The 27366-nt window shown below is 37.9% G+C and overlaps 1 protein-coding gene across 11 annotated transcripts in view; it reads left to right on the forward strand.

The window, feature by feature from the left end:
- The window catches only part of Syp (synaptotagmin binding cytoplasmic RNA interacting protein), a 499733-nt gene that overhangs the window by 257881 nt on the left and 214486 nt on the right, over positions 1-27366 (forward strand). For 10 of the 11 annotated variants that reach the window (XM_090375502.1, XM_090375520.1, XM_090375552.1 and 7 more), the window contains one exon: positions 25360-25565. In XM_090375502.1, coding sequence (XP_090231628.1) covers positions 25360-25565 — 206 coding nt within the window. The remainder of the gene's footprint in view (positions 1-25359; positions 25566-27366) is intronic. The other variant, XM_090375528.1, reaches the window with a different exon arrangement.

The following is a 27366-nucleotide window of genomic DNA, read 5'->3' on the forward strand; positions in this document are numbered from 1 at the left end:
AGACAGATTACTGATTATACTGAAAAAAAAAAAACTTGCACTGGTCTGGCAGACAATATAGGTTTACTCCAGTTCGTGGAACAGAAGATGTGCTTTGGGCATTGCAAAACTATATATTAGGCTTGATCAGTAAGTATGTCCTTGGAATCTTTATCAACTTTGAGGGAGCTTTTGACTCCATTCAATGGAGCAGCATTCTTATGATGTTGCAACTTGCAGGCTGTTCGACTAAGATCTTTAGTGTGGTAAAGGACTACTTCACGCACTGTACAGTGACTTTTAAGTTGTCTGTCGGCTCTATTGTACAAGAGGTGACCAGGGAATGCCCGCAAGGATCGGTTTTTTGGACCACTAATATGGAACCTAGTTTTAGAGGACTGGTTGCGTAGGGACTTCGAACATATAGAGATGGTGGTATATGCCGATGATCTTGTAGTGCCTATTGAAGGAAATTCATGGATGTAACTAGAAACCAGGTTACAGCAGGTTTTGCTTGAACTTAATGGTCTTTAAGGGTCATTTTTCGAGTAGAAGATCCCCAGTTATGAGAATGAATGGGTTGAGCCTAAAATCGGCAGGGCAATTAAAATATCTAGGCATTATGTTTGATAGATCTTTGACTTTCAACTCATATGTTACCAGAAAAGGTGAGGAAATTTATTTGAATGATTACTCAAATCACTAGAGTTGGCTGAGGCGCTGAACTTGCTATATGAATGTGCATTTACCCCCATGGTAACGTATGGTGCACCAATTTGGTTTGAGCGTATAAGTGGAAAAGTATTTACTAGAAAGCTCAGTTCCATTCAAAGAGTAATGCTCCTTAGGATGTGCATGGCATGCAGAACTGTGTCGACCCCAGCTTTGCAAGTTGTGACTGCAAAATTGCCTATTGATCTGCATTTTGTGTATTTTGCGTTGGCTTATTTTGTCTGCCATGGCATTCCCTGTTCTTTTCTGAATATAGAGGTGGACATCTGGGCAGTCCAGAAAGGAAAGCAAGAATCTGGGATGATTTGGTAAAAATGTGTCAAGAGCATTGGAGTGTTTGTGATAAAAGGGCAGATTACCCACAAATTTTTCCCAGATTTAAGAAATGCAGCATCTATAAAATTCAAATAGTTTGCACCAAACTTACAAGCTATGTTCTTATTGACTGGTCATGGTTTGATTAGTGAAAAGTTGCATGATTTAGGAATCACTGAAAGATCTAGTTACCATTGGTGAAAGAGAATCATGGGAACATATTATGTACAATTGTGTGGAGTATAGCGATCTAAGAATTGAATTGGTACCTTGGGTTAGTAATCTCAATCTTATGGCAGAAGGCTGCGAGAGAATTCTAGTTGATAAACAGGAGAATTTCTTGGCTTTCCAAGCCTTTGCAACTGTAATATTTCTTAGGCGGAAGACTCTTCTGCAACTGGAAGCCTTGGATTTGTAATGCGGTATTGTGTAGTGCCGAATTACCTAAAGTTTTGTGAAATTGTTCTGAAAAGCTTTGCTTTGGTAGAGGGATGAGTCTGCTATATCCACTGCAATTCCAGCTCCTTGTTCTGCTAAATTATGTGTAACTGACAGTGGGGTTGTCATTGGTTGGCTGGGACTGCTTTAATTAATAAATAATTAAATATAATTAATGTACACAGTGCCGACGGAGCTATGTGGGTGCGGAGAGCCAGAGACTGGCATCCACGTGGTGCTGGAGTGTCCATTGCACGAGCACATCAGAGCAAGGCTGGAGCAAGGGATGCTTGCTTTTATTGTTTATAATTTAAAGGAATTGATTAATGATTGTAACAGTTATAGGTACTTTTTGGAATTTACTAAAGTTACCTATGTAAGAAGTAGAGCTATGCCCAGCTGGCAGTAGCAACCTACCTCCTTGTGGTGTGGGGTGTGATAGTCCTGTCCCACTCCCGCACCAAGGCCAAATGGTCGAAATTATTGATAAATTTATTGTTTTTTGTTGGTGTTGTGTTTTTTCTTGAAATAATGTACTAGACTGGTAGAAGAAGAAATACAAATGAGAACAAAGTCAAACATGGGCGAAAACCCAGGTGGCAACTTTGGGTGGAAGCTCAATCAAATGAAAAATGTACACAGTGAAGGCACTGTGTACATTTCCTTTCTGTACAAGTAAGGTACCAAAGCCAGTGTCTACTTCAAAGGCCACTCTCCAGAAGTCAAGAAATGAAGAGTTCCTCCTACTTAGGGAATCGGAAGATGATGACACAGACAAAGAGCAGCTCAATATCAGTTCAGCAGGAACATTCAATGCAGCATTTTGACGAAATGTATGCCATACATAGAGTCTTAAATGAGATATTGATGGAATCAGGAAGGCTGATCAAAAAAAGAAATTGTCTTGCAAATTGAATCACTGGACTGCAGTGGAATATTTGATCACCAAAGTAATCCTACAGACTGAAAAAACTGAAAGGAAGGAAGGATTCAAGAGCTTGAAAAAAAACCTTGAGAGAATCCCTTTCAGACAGTCTCCTCACAACTTTGAAATCAAAGACATTTGAAGAACAAGTTCAAGCCATATAGGAGATAATCACTGAAGCAAGTGATGCAGTCACGATGAAGAGAAAACCGAAGAAAAATAACATCTCATGGGGGACAGCATACCTTACCAGAATAAGAATGCAGGTCAGATCCTCCACAAGAGATTTCCGAAGAGCAAAAAGGAACAGTAGACCCAGCGAAGATATTGAAGCACTATACAGCACATACAAGACCCACAGGAAGAATTACCATAAGGAAATATACTCCCAGAAAAAACAATCCTGGAAGAAACTAATCCGAAGAGCAAAAAGGAACAGTAGACCCAGCGAAGATATTGAAGCACTATACAGCACATACAAGACCCACAGGAAGAATTACCATAAGGAAATATACTCCCAGAAAAAACAATCCTGGAAGAAACTAATTCAAGAAAATGGCAATACAGATCCTTGGGGGCTTGTCCACAGACTGGTGACTGGCAAATTCCATCCTGGAGAAACCCACTCAACCATAAAAATTCTGGAAGAAGCTGAAACCACAACTTGGCCACAGTCAATTGACAAGATATTAGTTGAGCTAATCAAATAGGATACGACAACTAGAGAAAATACCATACAAAATAATCTAAGAATAGTCCATCTCACATACAATGCACAACCTGAAGAACCAGAAATTACTGCTATAGAGCTGGAAGAAGTAATAACCAGTATGCCTGGATAACATAGGCGGGGGGGGGGGGGGGCTTTAAAGAAACCTGGAAGATAACACCTATCTCAATCAGGATGGCATATAATGTATGCCTAAAGGAAGGGGTTTGTTTTCCTAGGAAATTGAAAGAGGCAGACCTTAAAATCTTGCTCAAAAACTAGTCCAGCCCAGTGCAAGAACCAAGCTCATGCTGACCCATTGCCCTTCTGCCAGTCATGGGCAAGGCAATGGAAAAAGTCATGTAGACCAGGATAAAACAGGTCTAGGGACTCGGAACCAGTATGGATTCACAAAGGGAAGGAGTGCAGAGGATGCAGTTGCTTAGGTCATTAAAACAAGATCCACAGCGGAAAGCCTCTGCCTCTTAGTTGATTTCAAAGGATCCTTTGACACCCCATGGTGGCAGAGTGCCTTGGAGAGAACCCAGGAGGCTGGGATATCCGAATCCCTCTATAAAATGATAAGCAGCTACTTTGAGGATGGTAATCTGATAAGTCATAAGTGGGTTTCTGCAGGATCCATACTCCTCGACATTCTGGAATATGTTTTTTGACAGCTGGCCGGCTAGAGAGAGAGAGAGTATCCCAATGTTAAATTCATTGCATGTGCTTCTAATTTGGCAATACTAATTAAAGGAAACTCTAGGGGCAACTTGGAAATGAAGACAGATCAGGTTCTACAAGACCTTGCAATCTGGATGCAAAACGACAAACTAACAGTATCAACCAAGAAAACAATTCCGATACTACTAAAAGGCTCACTAGACAGAAAGAAATGGCGCCTCCGTAGCCAGGTGGGCAGCAGCAGCACCGCGTAGCACACACGTCTTGATTAGCCCGCGGTTCGAGTCCGTCACCACCAAATATGGAGAATGCGGAAAGGTCAGGGAATAACCATCGCATATCCCGGAGCAATATGGCCTTAGTTGCTAATGCTCCTAAAAAAAAAAAAAAAAAACCAAACCAACTAGACAGAAATAAACCTCCCCTCATAAATAAAATGTAATGAAAAAAATAAATAAATAAAGAATAAAATACATAACCAAGTGCAATTACCTCTGTTATTATAGACAACAAACTCTCCGTTGCTCATCACGGCAGACATCTAAGAGAATATTAAAATAGTACTCCAGACTAATTATCAGAATAGCAAAGAAGGAATAGGGTTTAAAACTTAGAACCCTGAATCTGTACTATCATGTAGTCTTTCTACCAATAATGACCTATGTTGCTGGGGCATAGGGGTAGAGGGCTAACAAGTATACCATCATCGAACAGCTTAACCAGGCACAAAAGGCCATAGTGCTAGTAATATCAAGAGGCTGCAGAACAGTATCTACCCTAGCCCTGTAGGTCCTAAAGGGAAAACTTGCTATTCAGTTGGAGATCATGCATCACTATCTAAAATACAGATACAAGATAGCCTTTCCAACTGTGATATCAGATATTAATTTGGACACCACAACACCTTTAGCATTGACATATGATGCAAGAAAGCAAGCTTATGCAGCATCAGCCAAAAAAAAAAAAAAAAAAAAGCCTCCTATTTCACCCCTCCATTAGTTCCAAATGCCTGTACAGCTCAGCTTTAAATTTATTTAGGCTATAAGCTTCTACAACAAAAGTTGAAAGTCTGTTCCACCAATCAACTACCCGCTGGCTAAAGGCAAATTTCCACACATCTATTGTACAACTATATTTCCTCAGTTTGGAACTGTGCCCCTTCATGTTGTTAGTCTGAGAAAGAGGAAGAATCCCATCAGCATTCAGCTTGCTCAACCCACTCAAGGCCTTATAAACCTCAATCAGATCACCTTGCAGGTGCCTACTCTCCAGGCACTGCAATGTGCAGAACTTAAGCCTTTCATGGTAAAAGCACTCCTTTGCTCCCCTCACCAATCTTGTTGCCCTTCTTTGTACTCATTCTAGCAAATCTACATTCTTCCTAAAACGAGGTCTCCAGACCTGTACACAGTACCCCAGGTGTGGCCTGACCAGTGCCTTGTATAACAGGATAATCACCTCCCTGTCCCTGCTAGCAAAATTCCTATATATCATTGATAAGACTCCATGACCTGCCCTGGCAACCCCTCTGCACTGCTCAGCAAACTTCATAATTGACTGCACAATTACCCCAAGGTCTTTTTCACTTTCCACTTCCCTGAGTGTAGTTCCACACACTTGGTACATTTCTAGTAGTAGTAGTAGTGGCACGTGATGCAAGAAAGCAAGTGTATGAGCTTATGCAGATCAGCAAAAAAAAAATAATAAAAAAATAAATAATAATCACACCATTCTATAATACACACCTACTCTCATTTTTCTTTTCCCAGTGCTAATTTCACACCAAACAGACTCAATACTGCATTGTCCACCAAAATCAATTGGATGCACTTCCTTAGATTTTGTGTTTCTTAACTAACAGCATTACCCCTCCTCCCTTCCTATCCTTCCTGTACACATTGTACTCCCCAAATTCCAATTCTGCACTGCTTATATCTGTGTGACACCACGTCTCTGATATCCCAACAATATCTGCCTTTGATGTCTTGACTAGCACTTCAAGCTGATCACATTTATTAACTATACTCCTAGCATTGGTGTACATACAAGTATACATGCACCTGTTCCTACTCTTAGTAACCCTAACACAGCCCATGTATTTACTTGTTCCTCTATGACTCCCAGCAGTCCTGAAAAGCTTCATTACGTTGCTTTTCAGGCTACTGCTCATTCTAATAGAAGCAGTGCAAGGATCACTTTTGCCTCTGCCTGCACTCACTGTTAACCTTTTAGTCTGTGTATCCCCCCCAAGCTAGCAGTTTCTGACCCACCCAACACAGCCTCGATAGCATTAGCAAACACTCTTGCACCACTTCTATTTAAGTGTATCCGATCCCTGTAGAAATAGTCTCTCCTGCCAACAAGCACAGACCAGGCTGAAAAAAATTCTACCCTTTGAGCCTACCCTTGCACAATCTCTTCAGGGCTGCATTGATCGACGAGGCTCTAATCACATACTCCCTCCTATTGTGTCTGGGCAGCATTTCAGACACTTTCACATTCAACCTTAACTCGCAAATTTTTTTCAACTTTGACCTGTACTTGTTGAGTAAATCTGCAGATCTCTTACTTTTAATGTCATTAGTTTCAACATGTATAACAACATCACCTTTTGTGCCCTTTTAAAAGATGATATCTGCTCTACAACGTCATCAACTTTTGCCCCTGGCAGACATACCCTGGTCCTTTTCCACCTATCCTTCTTGCATAGTATATGCCCCATCTCCCTGACAGTAGAGTCACCACCAATAAATAGTTCCTGTGGGACCAGCACATTCTGTCTTGGAGATTGCCTCTGTTTTGCCTGATGCACAGGTCATTGAGCTGGGCAACTGAGAGCTTGATGGGTCTCTCATATTAATTTCTTCGAGGTCATTTACTCTACACCTCAATCTCTCATAGACGCCAATCAGAACTCTGAGTTGGCACCTAATTTCTTGTGCACTCTAGACACCGAGCACACACACAAAATCATCCTCCTTGCCTAGATCATGTCCTGTTTTAGATAGGTCGGCAAACATTTCAATTTCACACATTCTTTGAGACTTATGCATTGGACAATTGTCCCCTTAGTTTCTCCTCCGAGTCACAGCACTCTCACTAATCTGTGATCTTTGCTTCGCAGCTCTAGTCTGGGTCATGAAGCCGACCGGGCTAGCCGAGTGGGTAAAGTACCTGCCCGGCAACCCAAAGGTCGCGGGTTCGATTCCCGCCTCGGGCTTGGATCAAAGTACTGCAAAAACCTTGGGAGGTGCAATATGGCCACAGAAGCCGATGCGCCAATAACTACCAAATCTGGGTCATGATTTCCATTTAAATACAATTTCATTAACAATGAATTGTAATAAGATTAATATTATTTTTGATTAATTGATAATACTATAATAAGCTAACATATTCCTAATACAGTGCTTCGTATTACGCTATCTAGTTTTACTTTATACCTTACACTATCAGTTCAAGATATATATATATACACATATATATATAGCAGGATTAATTCTCTTAGGGGCCCTGAAATTATTCGCACGCTATTTCTTATTGACTACAATATGGCGGCTAGTCCAATAATATTGGCACCAACTCCAGGAGTCATAATTCCAAAAATTGCTGGTTAAATTCAAAATAAGATAAATTTAATAATAACAACAATAATAATAAGATAATAAATTAAAAACAGGAACTGCAGAGAATTAGGTACAGACTTACTGCCATAGAGCTGGCAGGCCAGCTGGGAGACCACCCCATTAGGACAGGCATAGTACAAGAATATCCCAAATCATATTGTGCCAGTGGTTTTCATTCAGTCTCCAGGCCACCTTCCTGCTGACTTTGCATGGAAGCCTAAATGAGAGGCTACACAAATTGGGAATAGCAGAGATCCCAAACTGCACTACTGCCTGCATATATAGATTACAGATACCAACCGGATCTACAAGCAGGAACCTTGCAGCCAGGAATGGAACTAGAACTAGTGCAGAAGGGAGAACTATAATGCATTCTGCAACTTTGCGGTCAAGCTTTTAAGAGGCGAACCACAATAATATCACCTAGGATACACTGAAGAAAATAAAATAACATGACAACACCGGATTTCACTTACCAAAACTGACAATCTATTCCAAACCAGACAATCTTCCCCAGATAGGAAACTAAAGGTTGGAAAGAACAACCTCAACTAAAAAAAAACATCCCCGACTTGACTACACAACCAATATGACTAGCTGATCCCGCTATGCAGGGTGGGATCAATGGTGGCCTCATCTTGATGCAGGATTGCATCATCACGACTTTAACCTTGTAGCAGGATGAGATACCCATTTCTGACTCTGAGGGCCCACTCAGTGTGAGATTGCACTGTCCTGTCTTCCATTCTTCCCCTACTAACTTCCTTCGTTTGGGAGAACCTACTACTTATACCCCCCATCGTTACTCTTAGCTTTCCCCCTTACACCCATACTTCTCCCACTATTCCCTCTCAGAGCCAGTCTCTGGCAGACCTAGTATAACGTATACAACCTGGCATGCTTCCATGTGACAAAGGATGGCAGGGAGGGAGCAGCTGAACAGGTGTTGGATGCTCCATGCCTGTTAAGACACCAGTCACACAGCACACCAACAGAACACATCACAACTCTTACACATGTATGACCGGGCATGGCAAAAGCCTCATCATAGATGCACTTAAGTGGTTAATGGGGGAAACCTGTGGGCCGCAACACCAACACATTTGACATTTATCAAATGTGTTGAGTGCCAAAACTACAGAACAGTGCTACTCAAAATGTGGTCCATTGACCAGCACTGGTACGTAAACTGTTTGTTACCAGTCCGTGACGAATTGAAAGTTGGTTGCAGACATTAATGGTCCCCAACAATTCGTCCATTACGGTCCGTGAAATTTGTATTTTACAAAAGTATCAGTCTGAGACGGATTGGTAATAAAAGAAACTGGTCCCTCACCAGAGATTCTCGGCATCGTGGATTTGCTGAGTTTTGATTACTTGTTTAGAACTGTTATAACTTTTAATAGTAATTACTGTGATTTAGTTGATATTTAAATGCAGTTTCAAGGTAGAAATGTTATCATTTGCTGTGTGTTATTGACACACAGTGTGCCAATTAAATAACAATACTGATGCTGCTACGAAAAAAAAAAAAAAAAAGAATAACATTAAAGGCAAAGTAAGGTTATATATTTTCGAAGTAATCATCTTCGATGTGTACACACAGTTTGCATTAGCATTAGCATTAGCATTAGTAGAGGCATTTGATGCAAGAAAGCAAGCTTATGCAGCATCAGCCAAAAAAAAAAAAAAAAAAAAAAAAAAAAAAAAGTAACATAAATAAATAAAAATAACCACTTCCACTTCACCCCTCTGTTCGTTCGAAATACCTGTCCAGCTGAGCCTTAAACTTATTTAGGCTATCAACTTCCACGACAAGGGATGGAAGTCTGTTCCACCCACCAACCACCCGCTGGCTAAAGGCAAATTTCCGCACATCTATCCTACATCTGTCTTTCCTCAATTTGAATTTATGCCCTCTCAGGTGATTTTTCTGAGCTAGAGGAAGAATCCCATCAGCATTGAGCATGCTCAAACCATTCAAGGCTTTGTACACCTCTATCAGATCACCCCGCTGGTGCCTAGTTTCCAGACACTGTAATTTGCAAAACTTAAGCCTTTCTTCGTAAGAGAACCCCTTTGTCCCATTCACCAATCTAGTTGCCCTTCTCTGTACTCGTTCCAGCAGCTCTACATCCTTCCTGAAATGAGGCCTCCAGGCCTGTATACAGTACTCTAGGTGTGGCCTGACCATTGCCTTATACAAGGGAATAATCACCTCCTTATCCCTGCTAGAAAAATTCCTATATATCATTGACAATACACCATGAGCTACTCTTGCAGCTCGTCTGCACTGCTCAGAGAACTTCATATCTGCCTGCACCACCACCCCTAGGTCCCTTTCATTCTCTACCACTGTCAGTGTAGTACCACAGAGTTGATACGTTGCTCTGGGGTTGCTGTTTCCCATATGTAGTACTTTACATTTGTCAATGTTAAACTTCATTTGCCACCTCGAAGCCCATCTGCTCAACCTTTCCAAATCCTGTTGCAGCAGCATAGTGTCAGTAGTGTCCTTGACAACCCTGCCAACCTTCGTATCGTCTGCAAACTTGGACATTAAGCCTGATATACCATCATCAATATCATTTATAAATACAGAAAACAATAAAGGCCCCAATACTGAACCCTGAGGGACTCCACTAATAACATTAGTCCACGATGAGCAGTGTCCATTGATTACCACTCTCTGTCTTCTCCCCCTCAACCACCCCTTTATCCATAGCACCAACTTGCCTCCAATGCCACACTGCTCCAATTTGTGCAGCAGTCTTCCATGTGCAACAGTATCAAAAGCCTTTCTAAGATCCAAGTATATAATATCAAAGTTATTCCCTGCATCCAGTTCTTTTGTGACTGCATCATAGTATCCAATCAAATTGGTCAGGCAAGACTTCCCCTTAACAAAACCATGCTGTGTCCTAGCTATAACTGAAGTCTTGTCTAGATGATCCTGCAGTGCTTCTTTCACCAGTGCCTCCATTAATTTTCCGGGAACAGAAGTTAAACTCACAGGTCTATAATTACTTGTGTCAGCCTTTGATCCCCCTTTGTGAATTGGGGTCACATTTGCACATCTCCAGTCAATGGGTACCTCCCCTGAGTCCAAGGAAGCTCTCATAATTATGGCTAAGGGTTTGCTTACCTCCTTTGCTGCCTCCTTTAATATAACTGGATAGATCCCATCCACCCCAGGTGCCTTTCTTGTGTTTATCTTCAACAATTTCTCCTCCACTTTGCTCTCAGTTATTACAAGATTCTCTAGCTTACTGCTAGAGTTGAATACACCTCTGGCATTCCCCTCGCTGAATAACTCCTCATGTGTGAATGTCGATGCAAAATATTCATTTAGTTTGTTAGCTACCCGAGCAGGGTCATCAACAGTTGACCCATCGATCTCAAGTGGACCAATCTGATTCATCCCCTTCCTTCTAGAGTTTACATAAGTAAAGAACTCTTTGCTGTTTTTCTTCGCATCCCTTGCCAAGGATCTCTCGTAATCTGCCTTCGCCTGCCTAACCTCCTTTGTAACTTGGTTACAGATCAACTTGTATCTATCATAGGCGTCCGTGTCACGTGTTAATTTGTATGTATCCCATGCATTTTTCTTCTCTGCCATATGCCTCATTAGTTCATCTGACAACCATTTAGGCCTAAACCTTGAACAATATTTCTTAGTTGGTATGTAAAGCCTAGTAGCTTCCACGATAAGTTCTTTGAATGCTTCCCATTTTGAATTTGCTGTTGGCAATATCATCAGTTGATCCCACTGTATAGAATTTAAATACTGTCTCAGTCCATTGTAGTCGCCTTTACGAAAGCAATACCCCTTCCCTTTACCCCTAATGGTAGTTACCTCTTTGAGTAACTCCCACTTCAGCACACTGTGATCACTGCCACCAAGTGGTTCATTTATCTGCAGATTCTTAATGCATGAAGAATCACTACTGATAATCAAATCAAGAGTATTACTCCCTCTAGTTGCCTCCCGAACATGCTGATGTAGAAAACAATCATCCAATAAATCCACAAAAGCCTTGCTACTGTGTGAGTGACCAGCCCCCAAATTCCAGTCAATATCTGGGAAATTAAAATCCCCCATTATAAGACTCTCTGATTTACTGGCCCACTCTATTTCTCCGAACAGTTTCTTATTATACTCATCAGAGTCATTAGGCCTATAGCACACTCCTACTCTCAATTTTGATCTCCCAATGCTTATGTCACACCAAACTGACTCGACACTGCACTGTCCAGCGATGTCGACTGGCTTCACTTCCTTGGATTTTATGTGTTTTTTAACTAATAGCATAACCCCTCCTCCCTTCCTATCCTGTCTATCCTTTCTGTAGACATTGTACTCCCCAAATTCCAGTTCTGCATTTCTTATATCTGTGTGACACCACGTCTCTGAAATCCCCACAATATCTGCCTTTGATGTTTTGAGCAATACCTCAAATTCATCAAATTTATTTACTAAACTCCTAGCATTGGTGTACACACAAGTATACATGCACCTGTTCTTTTTCTTAGCTACCCTAACACAACCCATGTGTTTACTTGTACCCCAATGATTCCCAGCAGTCTCTGAAATATCCTGCATCTTATTTTCCAGGCTGCGGCTCATTCCAATAGAAGCAGTGCAAGAATCACTTTCACCTCTGCCAGTGGCTACTGTTAATCTATTAGTCCTTGTATCCCCCCAATCTAGCAGTTTTCCGACCCACCTAACATTGCCTCGATAGCATCAGCAAACATTCTTGCACCCTTTCTATTTAAGTGTATCCCATCCCTGTAGAAGCAGTCTCTCCTGTTAACAAGTACAGACCAGGCTGAAAAAAATTCTACCCCTTGAGCCCTGCACAATCTTTCCAGGGCCGAATTGATTGACAGGGCTCTCATCATATGCATCTTTTATACAAGTTTTAAAAACACTTCTGGAACTCTTTCTAGTATTTCTTTCAGCCTGTAGCTGTTCCTTTCATGGCTATTTTGATTTTGGGGAACAAAAAAGTAATCTGCGGGATCCAAATTTGGAGAAAATGGGGGTGTTCGTTGCCTTTTGCCAAAAAGTGCTTGACGAATTCCTGGCCGACCAAACAGAGATCAGTCTGCCAGGTTGGGGATCATACTTTAACAACTCATGTCCTTTATGAAAACGAGAAAACCATTCAATCACTTGGTCAAGACAAACATTCATCAGCATAAACTTTTTTTAAATCATCAAAAGTTTCCATAGCAGTTTTTCTCAATTTACAATAAAATTTGAGAACTGCTCTTTGTTCCATTTTCAAATTTGTGACAACATGCACAAAACTACTATTACTCTTTCCGTCATAAGTCACGAACTACTGACCAGGCAAGTTTCAACTTGCACTTGTTGGAAAGAGTACACTGTAGTGGAACTAATCATGTACTATTTTGGCCTCTTATGTTAATACTAAATGCAGAGCGTGCACAGTCTCGTTATTTAATTGGTGCACTATGTATGTACATAAGACTATCAATTTTTATCTTTTTAAGTCTGTTGGTTTCTTATAAATCAGGTGGCAGTTTTATCATCGAAGTCAGATTATGTACTTGAAAGATCCAATGTTGTGTCTTATGGTTGAGAAACACAAATATATCGATTTGTGCTTGTTTCGCATTGCCACATGTTGCTCAGTGGTGCTGATCTCTACTACATTGAGTTGAAAGGTGCTAGATATTTATATAATTTTTGATTAAGTGGGTGCAGCTGCGGTCTTAACTAATGCAACTGTTTCTATTGCACTTACAGCTGAATGCAGCAGCTGTACTGCTGAGCTCTATGCATTTAAACTTGTCCTGGAAAATATTTCACTGCATAAATCAATAACATGTGTCTGTTCTAGCTGCTATGTTTTTGTGTTGAAAGTAAAGTATCTAGTGAACTATTACTTCGAAATGTATAGGAATTCTACCACAAACAACCTGTAAAGCAATGGTGGACACTGTCCTGCAATTTCAAGAGGTGGCCAAAAGAAAGAATCTTTGCACTTGCAGAGGTACTTTTCAACTGAAGAATGATTAATTTTATGACCCCAAGCACCTGCCACATAGCAGACGATGGATAGAAACACAGTTTTGTAGTATAACTTCAGAGTTTTTTTTTTTTTTTTTGTTATGAAAACCCCAAACATGAAAGGTATCAAAACCTATAGTACTTAGTACCGTGCATGGGTTGAAGGAGAAGTATGGGGGGAGAGGGATGCCGGAAACTTTGCTCTAGAGACTAAACATGGGTTTCACCACTTCAAGCCTCCAATAAGCAAAGTGGTGGTATTTCACCGGTTGATGAGTTTTCAGTTAATTGTTATAACTTTTATGGTAATTACTGTAATTTAGTTGATAATTAAATGTAATTGCAAGGTAGCAATTTCTTCCCTGGTTGTGTGCTACTTACTCACTGCTGGCGTGTGCTTATATATGTACATAAGACTGTCAATTGTTATCTTTATAAGTCTGTCAGTTGTTGCCTATAAATTATGTTGGGTTTTTATTGTCAAGATCAGATTATATACTTGTAAGATCCAATGTTTTCACTGACGGTTCAGAAATACAAATACATTGATTTGTGTTTGTTCTGCATTGCTTCAGGCTGCTCAGTGATGCTGACCTCTACTACATTTACCTGAAAACTGCTAGATGTTTTAAGATGTTTTTGGTTTGTCTGTGTGATATGGTTTCATCACCTACTAATGTATGGTTATATAATGGACTGTGACTAATTGGACTTTAATTTCCTAACCTTGCATGTTTTGGTTTGGGACTGATATCGAACAGAACTGTACTCTGACCTATCATTGACGTTAATAGAAAGTGACTGTATACTATCTAAAATAAGAACTGATATTGAGTGTAGTTGTATTACCAATTTCTTGTACTGATTGGTGAAAATTTTAACTATGACCTTTTTAAAGATGTTAAGTCTGCTGCTGCATTCGCATTGAGTGCTACTATAGCTATTTTAATGTTTTATTAAGACCTTTATAAGATGTATTTCTGTGACTGCAATAGCAGGGTGTGTGATTATAAGTAGGTGTCTTAGTTATTTTAAATACTTGATGGTACACATTTTGTGAAATGGCCAATGACAATAGTGTTGGTTTCCTTCAATCGTCTCTTCTCTTTACTAATTAAATTGTATATACTTTCACATTTGACTATAGTCATTATGGTGCTTTTCCATAAGATTCTTTATTGTTTAACTAATATTTTAAATGCATTGACATAGAAAAGAATTTTCTATTGTATGTTAGTCATGGTTTAACGTACTTTTTTTTATCTCTAACATAAGTTTTGTTATGGATACCAGGATAACATAAAGTTTGCTTAACTGGGTTAGTTTGCTGGTAGTATAATAATAATAAGATTCTTTATTAACATAAATTTTATACCCTAGTGATTCCTTACACAGAAAGCCAGAGGAATCTTACAATTAGTTGTTTATACAAGTGATTTTGATTTATAAAAAAATAATAAATAAATAAAATAATAATAATAATAATAATATTTTCTGTTACCTTTCCTAAACATCTAAATTTTGTTTTCAAGGGAAGTGAAAAGTCTCTTCCTTCGCCTCAACTTTCTAACCTAAGTAATAATACCTTCTAACTTAAGTAATAATACTTCCTAACCTAAGTAATAAAATTTTTGAAAAATCTAAGAAAGAATGATTAAAGTGTTTGGGGGAGTATCACCCAGTTTGCTACTGTTGCAAGATGAACATACATTGCCAAAGAGAAAAATACAATGCCAGGTTTCAAGGCTTCAAAAGATAGGGCCACGCTCTTGCTTGGGGCTAATGCAGCAGGAGATTACAGATTAAAACCACTGCTTGTGTACCATTCTGGAAATCCTCGTGAATTTAAGGGCATCAATAAAGTCACCCTAACTGTGCTTTTCCAATTGAACCAGAGAGCATGGATAACAATATCTCTCTTTGCTTCATTCCCGAGGTTGAAAAATATTGTAAAGACAACAATGTTCCTTTCAAGATTTTGCTTCTATTAGATAATGCTCTTGGACATCCTACGCATCTAGATGATTTCAATTTGAATGCGAGAGTCATATTTCTGCCACCAAACATGACTTCACTCATCCAACCTATTGATCAGGGTTTTATTTCGAATTTAAAAGCATACTATTTACGCACAACATTTCCTCAGGCATTGTCTGCAGTATACAATGAGAAAAATTTTATGTTAACAGACTTTTGGAAATCTTACAATATTTACCACGCCATCTTAAACATTAATAAGGCCTGAGTGGAAATTACTAAAAGTTGTTTAAATGGCACATGGAAGAAAATATGCCCATGGCACGTAAAAGGCTTTGAAGGGTTTGAAAAAGACAAATTATATGAAGAGCTTATAGATAAGATTGTAAAGGTTGCAGACTACTTCAGCTGGAGGTTGTTGCCAAAGATGTAGAGGAGTTAATAGAGAAAGAAGCGAAGGAATTATCTAACAAAGAACTTATTGACTTTCAGGCAGTGATAGTGAAAGAAGAAAATGCTGACGAAGCTCAAGATGAACCAAATGAGGAGCCTAGATGCTTCATCGCCAGAGAGAGAGATGGCAATGGTATTTTGTGAAATTGCATCGGTAATAGCAACGTTTGAGAAGATGGATCTGACAGCAAACGATTCTTAAAAGAAGTTAACAGAGAGGTGAATGATATGCTTGCTTGCTACAAAGAAAAGAAAAAAGCCACTGTCCAGTCATCCATTAATATGTTCTTTCTTAAGGTTGAGTAGCCAACCCCTTCTAAATCTTCACAGGCCTCAAACTCCACAGTGACATACTTATCAGCTGAAGACGTCGATTCTGGCAACGATGCTCGAAGTAAAACTTACTGAAGTTATGTCTGTGTCAAAGCCGACCGGGCTAGCCGAGTGGGTAAAGTACCTGCCCGGCAACCCAAAAGGTCGCGGGTTCGATTCCCGCCTCGGGCTTGGATCAAAGTACTGCAAAAACCTTGGGAGGTGCAATATGGCCACAGAAGCCGATGCGCCAACAACTACCAAATCAAAAAAAAAAAAAAAAAAAAAAAAAAAAATGTCTGTGTCCCCTCTTTTTTTGTAATTTTATTATTTTGAAATTTTTTTAAATTGCCGTTTTTGTAATTTTTCCTATGCATCAGATAAAAAATTAAATAAATACAGTAAATAATTCTATTTAGTTAGTCGAATTTTTCTTTTTTGATTCAATCAATTCAGCGAGCACAGTTGCGAGTGCTGCACAAACATGGGGGAAATTCCGACACGTATTTTTCCCAGAATGCAACCCTTACGTAAGTCGGGGAGTTCCTGTATTATGAACTATATTCGATATGAACTGTAAAGATTCTTAGATTTATTTGATTAGAACTGCAAAGCTAGCAACTAAACAGTATCAATGAAAATTATATACAAGTCTACAACCTATAGACAGCAAGTAACGTTGACTGCCATACAAGTCTCCAAGAGAAAAATATTCATAATAAATGTCAACAGCAAGAAAACATTAGTGCTTTCAATACTATCTTCTAGAATGTAGTTTCCTGCAAGTTAATACCTTTGGTCTTGTACATAGTCATTAAAACTCAATATCTATAATGTATATCATGTACAGGATTTAATTTTCAACAACAGTTCTTACAAGCAACTTACAATATAAGACTTGTTGAAACTCAGAGCCAAGAAAACCTCATAAACTCTTTGGTGTAACACCTCATTAAGGATTTACATTTACAATGCATTTTTGTCTCATAAACACTATCAGCAAAATCAGAGAAATACAAAAAATCCTTCCTAGTTTCCACCAGCTGTGGAAAATCAAAGGGACTATATACATTTGTCAACAGCTCCACCAGGGCAGAGAGGCAATGCGGACAATCCGAGTGCATTTAATTTGGAGTTTATACTCCCATGACATGTAATCATAAATGTGACATTTAAGCCAGCACCAAACCATTTTAACTGCTTATTGTATTCAAACACATTAGGAATAAAACTATATGTAATCTTGCCCAAAAGAGCAGCATTCCATTCAAATTGCCAGTTTCTCATAAACTCAGATCTTAATCTAGCAGCATCCTGCTTTTCAAATAAATCCATATTCAAAGTATAGTTACCAATAATAGCTGGGGGATCCCTTCTTTGGTGATATAATAGATACTGCAGTATTATTTCACAGTTAATAAGTATTCAACCTTCAGAGCAACAGTAGAAACAGTTCTATACACTCTGGAGGTGGTAAGAAGGAAAAAATGCTGATTAGATGAGGCATTTTTTCACCATGCTATTTAACCACCTTAAAGACCCATGCACACGTTGCATAGCATATAATAGGCAAAAATAGACTTTTATAGTATAGCTTTAATGTACTTGATTTTATACCCCAAACATTTTTTTAATTATAAGTATTTTCCTTGTTAAAGCTGTAATCTTGTTCAAGATATACTTGCATGTTGAATGAAAGCAAGCTTATGATCAAACATTACACCAAGATATTTGTGTGTTCTTTCTAGTTTGATGCTTTGATTATTAAGTTTAACAGCTGAAGTTATGTCTGAAGTCTGTTTTATTTTGGGAATGGAAATAACTAATTTGTGCACTTTGCACCATGATTTAAGGTCATTCAAGATGTTATTTGATTTTTGCTCTAGCTGTTATCTTGAGTGTCTCATAATCAAAAGGGTCAGGTCATCTGCATAGGCAATCTTATAGACATTGCCATGATCAGAAACTAGCCGCCCATCAAGGACCACATTCCAACGTGTATGGATCCTTGAGGGCAGCCACGAGTAACCTGTCTCATGACCGAGCAAATGCCCAAGGAGACAAGGTTTCTGTTGTTGAAATATCTGTAGCCAACCAGTACAAAGGAGTTGAGACCCCGGAATCTCTCCAGGACACTTTGCCACCACAGGGTGTAAAAGGTCCGTTTGAAGTCCACGAAAAGACTGAGGGCGTATTTAGAATTTGAAGTAGAAACAGTATTTCGTGCCATATTGATTGCGTCTGTAGTACACCTGCCCTTTTCAATTTGGTTTCACCAAATTGAAAAGGAACAGATAGGTTTCTGGAAGTATAATAATTTTTAAATCTTGATACAATTAGCTTCTCTAGTACTTTCCCTAAAATGGGGAGAAGCGCAATGGGGCAATACGATGTTGGTGCTTCTGCAGGTTTGGTTGGAGATTTTAGCAAACTTTTTAAGTTTGCCAGCTTCCTTGGCTCTGGGAAACAGCCAGCATTTAGTCAGGTGTTCATGATATTAGTGATAAGCTTTGGCCTCAACCTTCAGATCCTTTTGAGGACTGATACCTCTACAAGATCTAACCATGGACATTTTCCATCCCGCATGGAACAGATTGCATCAGACTTCATAGACCGCCGTAGCCTAGTGGTCAGGCGCGCGGGTGCATAAGTACACGTGCCTTGAGTGACCGGGGTTCAAGCCTGTGACTGCTGAATACGCTGCTGTTTCTTGTATTCTGTCTATTTTGTGAACTCCTCTGACCGCTTGGTCGTCCCGGAGTATAAACAGATAATTTATTTATTTATATGCTGTAAATGGATCCTAATTTGCAGGACGCTGTAAATGGATCCTAATTTGCAGGACCAACATGCATTAAATGTTGCATATGCATATCAGTTTGGTCTGTACATTCAGGGAATGAATAATCCTGATGAATGATTTCATTGAGGATAGCATTATGATGCTATCCTCAATGAAATCCTCAATGATAGATTATGATGCTAAGCACTTTATATACATTGAGGATAGCATTCATAGTTTCTGCCAAGATAATGTCTCTGTATGATTAGATTTAATAATTGTCGAGATTTCAGTGGAATTGTTTCCGCAATGATCTTGTAGGCTAACCCCTCATGGCTCATTTTCTGAATCAAACAGTCCCAAGCTAAGCACTTTTCTTTGTGGATGGTGTTAAAATATAATCTTTTTGTAGCCTTATACAGCTCTACCAAACATTCAATTTCCTCTGTATTGCTATTGCTTCTGCACACTGATTGTCACGCCTGGCGGATTTCAAGTCATTTCTTAAGTTGGTCAATTGTCGTGTCCACCAAGGCACTGCATTGTCTCTTCTTGGCTAAGATAAAGAAAGCCTACACAAGAAGCATGCAAAAGTTCGATGAAATTTACCAGTAAAAGTACTTTGCTGTAACGGTATTTGTATTGTTGCTCGCTTGGTAAACAGACGGTGAGTGTTACCGGTCTGGAGTAGAAATCGAATCGCACAGGAATTTAAACCCTCCCGAAGTGAAGGGGGGAGAACCTGAGTTTTTTTCTTTAGAATCACTAATTGAATCACAAACAGAGTCATATTGGAAGTTCTGGCATTGTAAAAAATGTTCGTAACGCAGTTTCACCAGTAAACTTTTTCGAAGTTTCCCATGCTTCTTATGTGGACTTTTTTGTTGTGTTTTCTTTTTTTTTTTTCTCTTAATAAACAGTTTATCCACTAGTCCACCAGTGATTCTAAAGAAAAAAGGTCAGGTTACCCCCCTCCACTTTGGGAGGGTTTCAATCTCCCATGGGATTCAATGTCTACACCTGACCGATAACACCCACCGTCTTTAACGAGCGAGCAACAATACAAATGCCATTACGGCAAAGTACTTTTACCAGTAAATTTCATCAAACTTTTGCATGCTTCTTGTGCAAGCTTTCTTTACCTTCACCCTCTTTTTCTTCACCCTCTTGATAATGAATTCATCAAACATAGCAGCACAGAATTTTTGGTCGAATTGGCTCCAATCAACATTGCTTGTCTTAAAGCGTGGAAAGTCATAAAGCGTTCTTGGATTCCAAGAATCAGTTTTATACATTACATCAAAAGCTATTACATTATGGTTGCTACTTGATCACGATGTATGATCTTGCCAATTTTGAATGTATTCCAAATGAATGATTAGAAAGTGTTAGGTCATTAAATGACTGCCCAGTAGACCTAACAAAAGTAGAAGGGTGACCTTGTGTATTCCATAAATTTAGATCTTTTGTGTGAATGAAATCTTCCAGCAGTTCTACCTTCGGATTGGAGATGGGGCTGTTCCATAAAAGAGAAGCAGCGTTTGCATCAGTCAATATGACAGTTCTTTTTCCAGGAAGTCTAATCAACAAGTTTTCCAAGTAAGTTAAGAATGGTTCAGTGGGTTGCGTGTCCTGGCTACATTTCATGTACAGAGACATGAAAAATATCTGCCCCAAGGCACCCTCCCAACTAGCAGAAACCACATAATTTATGCAGAGACTATTGATTTTTGTGACGGTGATACCAGGATCGGCCATGACCATGGTCGCCCACACTCTGGCTACAACATTTCTCTCCACATCAGTAACTTCAGTATTAGACTGTATTATTTTACAATTATTCGGTAAGCCCTTATTAACTCCTTTATAAGAGTATTCTCTTATAAAGGAGTTAATAATCTTGAACGTTAAATTTTGATGTTGCACACAATTATAGCTTAAACAAGTATATCTTTAATATACAAGCTATCACCAAAACACAGAGTAGCAGGAAACCCTCTAGAACAGATCTGTATAGTTAGCACAAATGTGCAATCAATTATACAACGGGGTGGCTCTCAATACCCTTTAGTTAAGTTGTTTAGCAAGTAAATTGAATGTAAGTAATTACTACAAGGTATCCATTAAGGTTTACCAAAATAAAATTGCATGTCACTATATTTCCCAAAGGATAGCTTGATAAAACCTGATTGAAAAGCCAGACAAAATAGAAAATATCTTAAATTTTGATGAAATTTTTTGTCTCCCCAACCATCCAGTATGGGGTACTTGAAAAACTCCCAAAAAAGAAGTAATTGGGCACTTTGTCCAAAAAAGTCAATTTTGAAAAATTGCAAAAAATCAATAAATATTGATATTTTTATGTAGGAACAGGTACCAGGGGCCTTAACCTAGGCCTTATAACCATAATATACATATTTATATCCATAATAAGCATTCTTTTGCAAAGCCAATATATTCACTATTGCTATATATTTCACCTCAATATCAGTTCAATACAATTGGCAGCTTCCTAAATGTAAGACCCGCCAGAATTAATGCGCAGAGACGCCATAACAGTATATGTATCCATATTTGCAAAAGAACTCAAAATATGCTAGGACAATATACAAGTTTGGCCAATAGTATTTCATATTCACTGTGATGTTATGACAATATGGCAGCTTCCTGTAAGTAAAATTGCGCCAAAAGTATGCTCGTTTACGCCATGACAGTTGAGACTGATGAAGAAGGCAAGATGGCTGGCTATCTTTACCATTAAGACCATTGTATTCTGCATTAAGCTAATGTTACATAAAAAATTCCCAAGCCAACACAACAATGTTGTCGAAATGTCCAAACTGTGTTCCCCCGATGACATGCAACCCCCCCATGTGTCCAAAAATACAATTTTTTTTTGTCTAGCTCAGAGACTTTGAGGTAGAGAGCAAGCACAATCAATAATTGGAGCTGACAGTTTCAAGCAAAACATATAATGGCAGCCATTATGTAAAAGTATAAACAAAACAACCAAAGCAATAATGGAAATTTGTATCGTTTCAAGAATGGAGAATCCAAAACTATCAGCTGTAAAAATAGCATCTTCTAACTCACCAGAACTTCATGTTCTTTTTGTACACATTTTTTTATACTGTGGGTGGGCAAGAACACAATTTTAAAAGGATTATCCAAGAGCTAACTTGAAAGCTAAATCACCAAGATAAGGAGCCGTTCACTTTCTCACCAAACCAGAATTACAGGAGGGTGGAGTATTATGCCAGCCTTATGCGAAAGTTAAAAGCTGCAATTTTGGAGTGAAAATTGACAAAAAAGGTGGTTTCATTAAGATTTGCATTCTCCATCATAATGCACATCTGTACAAAGCAGAGATGCATTATGATGTATGTCAATTTGAACAATTACTTCCTTCATGTACAACCCAGGTCGCTGACCGGGCTAGCCGGGTGGGTAAAGTGCCTGCCTGGCAACCCAAAGGTCGTGGGTTCGATTCCCGCCTCGGGCTTGGATCAAAGTACTGCAAAAACTTTGGGAGGTGCATTATGGCCACAGAAGCCTATGCGCCAACAACTACCAAAAAAAAAAAAAGAATGAATGAAGTGTGTTTGGTTGGTTGAGATCTTTTCACAAAGTTTGCTCTTCTAGTTTGACAAGTCATGGTGTATTCAGTATAAAGAAAATTTGGGGTGGGAGGGACATGCTGTATGAAGTAATGAAATTTTTGGATATGGTGTGCACATGACAAGAATGAACTCATCTCCTTGATATAATGTAGCCTCGACAATGTCCCCACATATACACTAGTTGGACCCCCTCCAGTCACCATCTGGCAGAGTAAAGGCAGTGTGATTATACACTAACTGATCCGGAAGCCTCCTAGAGAGTTACCAATAGATTTGGTTTGGTGGATTTTCTAGTGGCTGGCCTGCAAATGCCATTTTAGAGCTCTACCCTTGAAATGTAAGGAAGATTGGTTTTCCCCACCATTATGTCCATCATAATCTCAAAAGATATCAATCATACTGCATGATGGAAGAGGTGGGGGGCACTTTGCCAGAGCTTTGCTTTGGAAACTAAATATGTGGTCCATTTTTTCAAGCCTCCAATAAGCAAATTGCACTCGAAAATTACATAATTTGTTAAGGGCAATAGCCTCAGGTTACAAAGAAGTAAACTAACGTATACTTTTGTGCTATAGCATCATGTTTATATGTAGCTGACTGCTAAGTAGTTAAAAAATTGGCATCATTTGAGTATATCTCATATTGTGAATGCCTTCACAACGAGTTGCCATGGTATTGCACTACCTGAAATAAGTAACGCTTCTCTAATATCATTAGCATTAGCTTATACATTATTCACATTACGATATTTCCACGATACGATGGTGTCTCTGGAACAAATTAATAACATAAAGCGGGGTGCACTATATTGTATAGCTACGCAGGATTTATGAATGTTTAGTGTTCATTTTTGCAATTAATGTTCATATTTTCAATTTTGTTGATACTTGATATTTGGGGGGGGGGGAGAATCTCTTAAACCCGGGAACTCATAAAGCAGGAACTGCCTGTACTGTTACTTATTCTGTACGAATACCACCACTCAGACTGCACAGTTTCAGAGCTGATTGGCTCTTCATTGGTGAATGAGCAGATACCCTGGTATTGCAATGTATAAACATGATGTGATGGGCTACGTATAAACATGATGCTATAGCACAAATCTATACGTTAGTTAACTTCTTCATAACCTGAGGCTATTGCCCTAAACAAATTATATAATTTTCAATTACAAATACACCATCAGGCATCTCACAGGAGTTATACTTCACAATGGGTTGTCATCTTTGCAACACCGGCGTACCAGCCCACCCACCAATAAGCTCCAATAAGTATATGTTTCCACTGAAGGATGTGGTGGTGCATTGTCTAGGATAATCAAGACTTTGCCCATTTTTCCTTCTCGTTCACGATACTTCATGATACGGAATAAAATCTTTGGTAAACCATATGAGATTACAAAGTGTTATGTTTTGTTAGTACTGTATGTATTAATTAAGCTATGTATATAAGCGTAAATTTATTTTTATTTTGCTAACCTGTGGATAATATTTTTCTGATTTTCACTTATTACTTTTGTTAATTGTTAAGGTAATAAAATTGTTAGTTTGCACTTTATATCTTCATTTTTATAGCCCGTGGATAATATTCCTGTGGTTTTCACTTATTAGAATTGCCAGTTTATAGAATAAAAATTCAATTCACAAACATGATCACAGTAACCAGTGCTTACTGTAATTATTTTATGGCACCAGCATAAAATAAAATAAATAAATTTATGCGTGATATTTTATCATTTAGGTATGGTTCTGAAGTTATTTACCTTACCTAAAGATATTTGAAGAAATGTCTTCTGTTGGAAAAAAAATACTTTTTTTTTTTTTTTTTTGAAAACCATCAGCTGAGTACACTCAACACAACAGGAGACTGAGATATTGCAGCATGCATGCTGCAATATCTCAGTCTCCTGATAACACACACACTATAAGAAAGGGAACAAGAGCTCTCACATACATGGCTGTTTTTATCTTAAATATTATTAAGACAGGGCACAGGCTTTAGCATAGTATCTCTCTCTCTCTGAAAAATGCATAATAAACAAAGGAGATAACTGTTTCTATTAATCCATCAGGGTACATTGTTATCATTATTTGCTCAGTTGGTTGAAGGGTTTTTTTTTAATATTTATTATTATTTTTTTTTTATAAATGACCAAGCAGAAAAGAATTAATGATAAATGTTCTTATAGTATACATTTATAAGTGAAGTTCCAGGGGAATTACAGTGTGCATCCATTAAAATAAAATAAAGAATGTTGTTTATTTTACCTTATTTTTTAGTTTCTTTATCACTGTAGATAAAAAGTAAACAAAATGAGATTTTTCCCTGTCATTTTATTATTCTAAATCTGGTAGTGTGACGGTCATCCTTCATGTTATTAAAATTATATAAAAATAACTTGCTGTTAAAAATATCATATTTTAGTTTTGTGGTAGTTTTTGTATTAGTTACCAGGTGGAGAGGGAAAAAAATTAGAAATATACATGCTGGGTCGTGCTATATTCCATTCAGTTTGGAGTGAATTGTGATCTCACATTACAGAATTAACGTTCCTTCTGTAGGAACAGTGCTAAATACCTCAAGGGTAACCTTGACTAATATTGGTTAATATATCAAATGGTCAACTGAAGATTGTCTCAGTTTACAGAGCAGTGCAAATTTAAACAACATAATAGTTATCTAAATTAATAACAGAGTGTGCCACTGCCAGCTGTTTGATTTTGATGATGCTATTTAAAACAAAATATTTTTCTTTGTTATATAGCAGGTCTCACTGAAGTCATCATATATAGCTCTCCAGATGACAAAAAGAAAAATAGGGGATTCTGTTTCCTTGAGTATGAGTCTCACAAAGCTGCTTCTTTAGCAAAAAGAAGGCTCAGCACTGGCAGAATAAAGGTTTGGGGCTGTGATATTATTGTGGACTGGGCAGATCCGCAAGAGGAACCAGATGCAGAAACCATGTCAAAAGTAAGTCTTTTTGTGAAGCTATGTAAAAATGGGTCAATTTGGTTTTCTAGTTTAGGTAATAGTATTAAGGTATTGGATATGAACTTTGTTTTCTGTTGAAAAAAAATAATAATAATAAATAATAATAATAATAAATAAAAATACTTTCAAGTATGAAATTTATTTATAAAATTTATTAAAAGATTAGGGCTACAGAGGTATTATATTTTATATCTTGAAAATAAATTAAATCTAAGAGCTCATTAAGCAGAACTAAAATGCTATTAATAGACATTTAATTTTGAACAATTAAATTGTTTTGTTTATTAATCTCTTTGAGTTGCCACAATCTTATTTGTTTCATCACCTTGATAGGATTGTTGTGTATATTGAAATAATTGCTCACTGACATTGTAGAGCTATTTTACAAAAGTTAAACCTAGATGATAAACATTTCAGCAGAGGAGGAGAATTCTGTATTATATGAAACTTGTTCTCAAGAGGTGTATAGACTGTAAAAACAATTTTACTATTGAGTGGTTGAAATTGAATAAAAAGAAGAAATTATTGAAATTGGATTATAGTTTCTAAAGATGGAATATCTGATACAGTGGTTATCCGTACTGTGCACAGATTTTGATTTTCACTGTAGAACTAGGTTTATTAAAAACATTTTTCATGCTCTTCTGAAATTTGGTGTTTTCATTTTTCTTTTCTTACTTCAGGAGTTCTTAAACTGTGGTTTGCACTGCTCCCAGGCACCACAAACAATTGGGGAAAGAGCACTTTCATTTTTGCCTTAACGGTTTAATTGCTCTTTCTTTTATTTTATAAAGCTGTAAGTTCTGTCATTGTTTTATTTGATGTGTGGATTAAAATTTAATTATTAAATGTAAGTGGTATATTTATTTCTTGTGTAATTGATATTTATTTCTGTTATTGAAATTAATTTAAATTAGTCAGGCAAGAAAATGAAAAAATATGTTTATTTATATCTTTTGTTACGTTACATAATCTTCCTCTGAGATGTGCTTTTCATACAGTGAAATAATGAAATAGCAAAAAATGGGGGAGGGGGAGGTTTAGTATAAACAGAAGCAAAGTGTATTGGTAGTGAAATTGCATGGATAGCAAAAGAAGTAGTGACGACTGAAAAATGGGTCTTTTTTGATTGTTACTTGCCGAAGTAGTCAAAGTGAATCCAAGCTGCATCTCATTGTGGTGACCATTTGCTAAAACACACATGTACACACACACAAAGTGTAATTTAAAAAAAGAAAAGAAATCTTTTGATTGTCACTCAAGTTAAAAAGATTTTCAAGTATATCTATTAGCTGTCTTTGGTTAAAATGTATAATTAGACTGGTAAAACACTGTGAGTTTTTGAAAAGGCTGTTTAAAGAAAAATTGCAATATGAGCACTTTCAGTTATATCACATTTTTTATGAAGAAGTTTGTAATACTTCTTGGTGTCATTTATAGATACAGGAATAGATGAAGAAAAAGACATTTTGCATCATCAGTTCTGTCAGCTTCACTGTAAGAAACTACAATATGCTATTATGAAAGAAGAAGAAATTGGTGTACAATCAGTCCCCCAACAAAGGAACAAGTGCACAAGGAAGCTTGAAATAAAACAAATTATTCTATGTATTTTAACAATTAATCTTAGCAGTGCTGAGGGTGAGAGAATATTCAGTCAAGTTAGAAAAACAAAAACTGAATTCAGATCTTCTCTTTCTGGTGAGGCCTTGAGAATGCTCCTGAGAGCAAGTCTAGACAGAAGGACCATTGTTATGAACAAAACTTTTTTACTCACCAT

The sequence above is a fragment of the Mastigoproctus giganteus genome, chromosome 1, assembly GCF_048544385.1.
Source record: "Mastigoproctus giganteus isolate SK-2022 chromosome 1, ASM4854438v1, whole genome shotgun sequence".
NCBI classification, from domain to species: Eukaryota; Metazoa; Arthropoda; class Arachnida; order Uropygi; family Thelyphonidae; genus Mastigoproctus; species Mastigoproctus giganteus.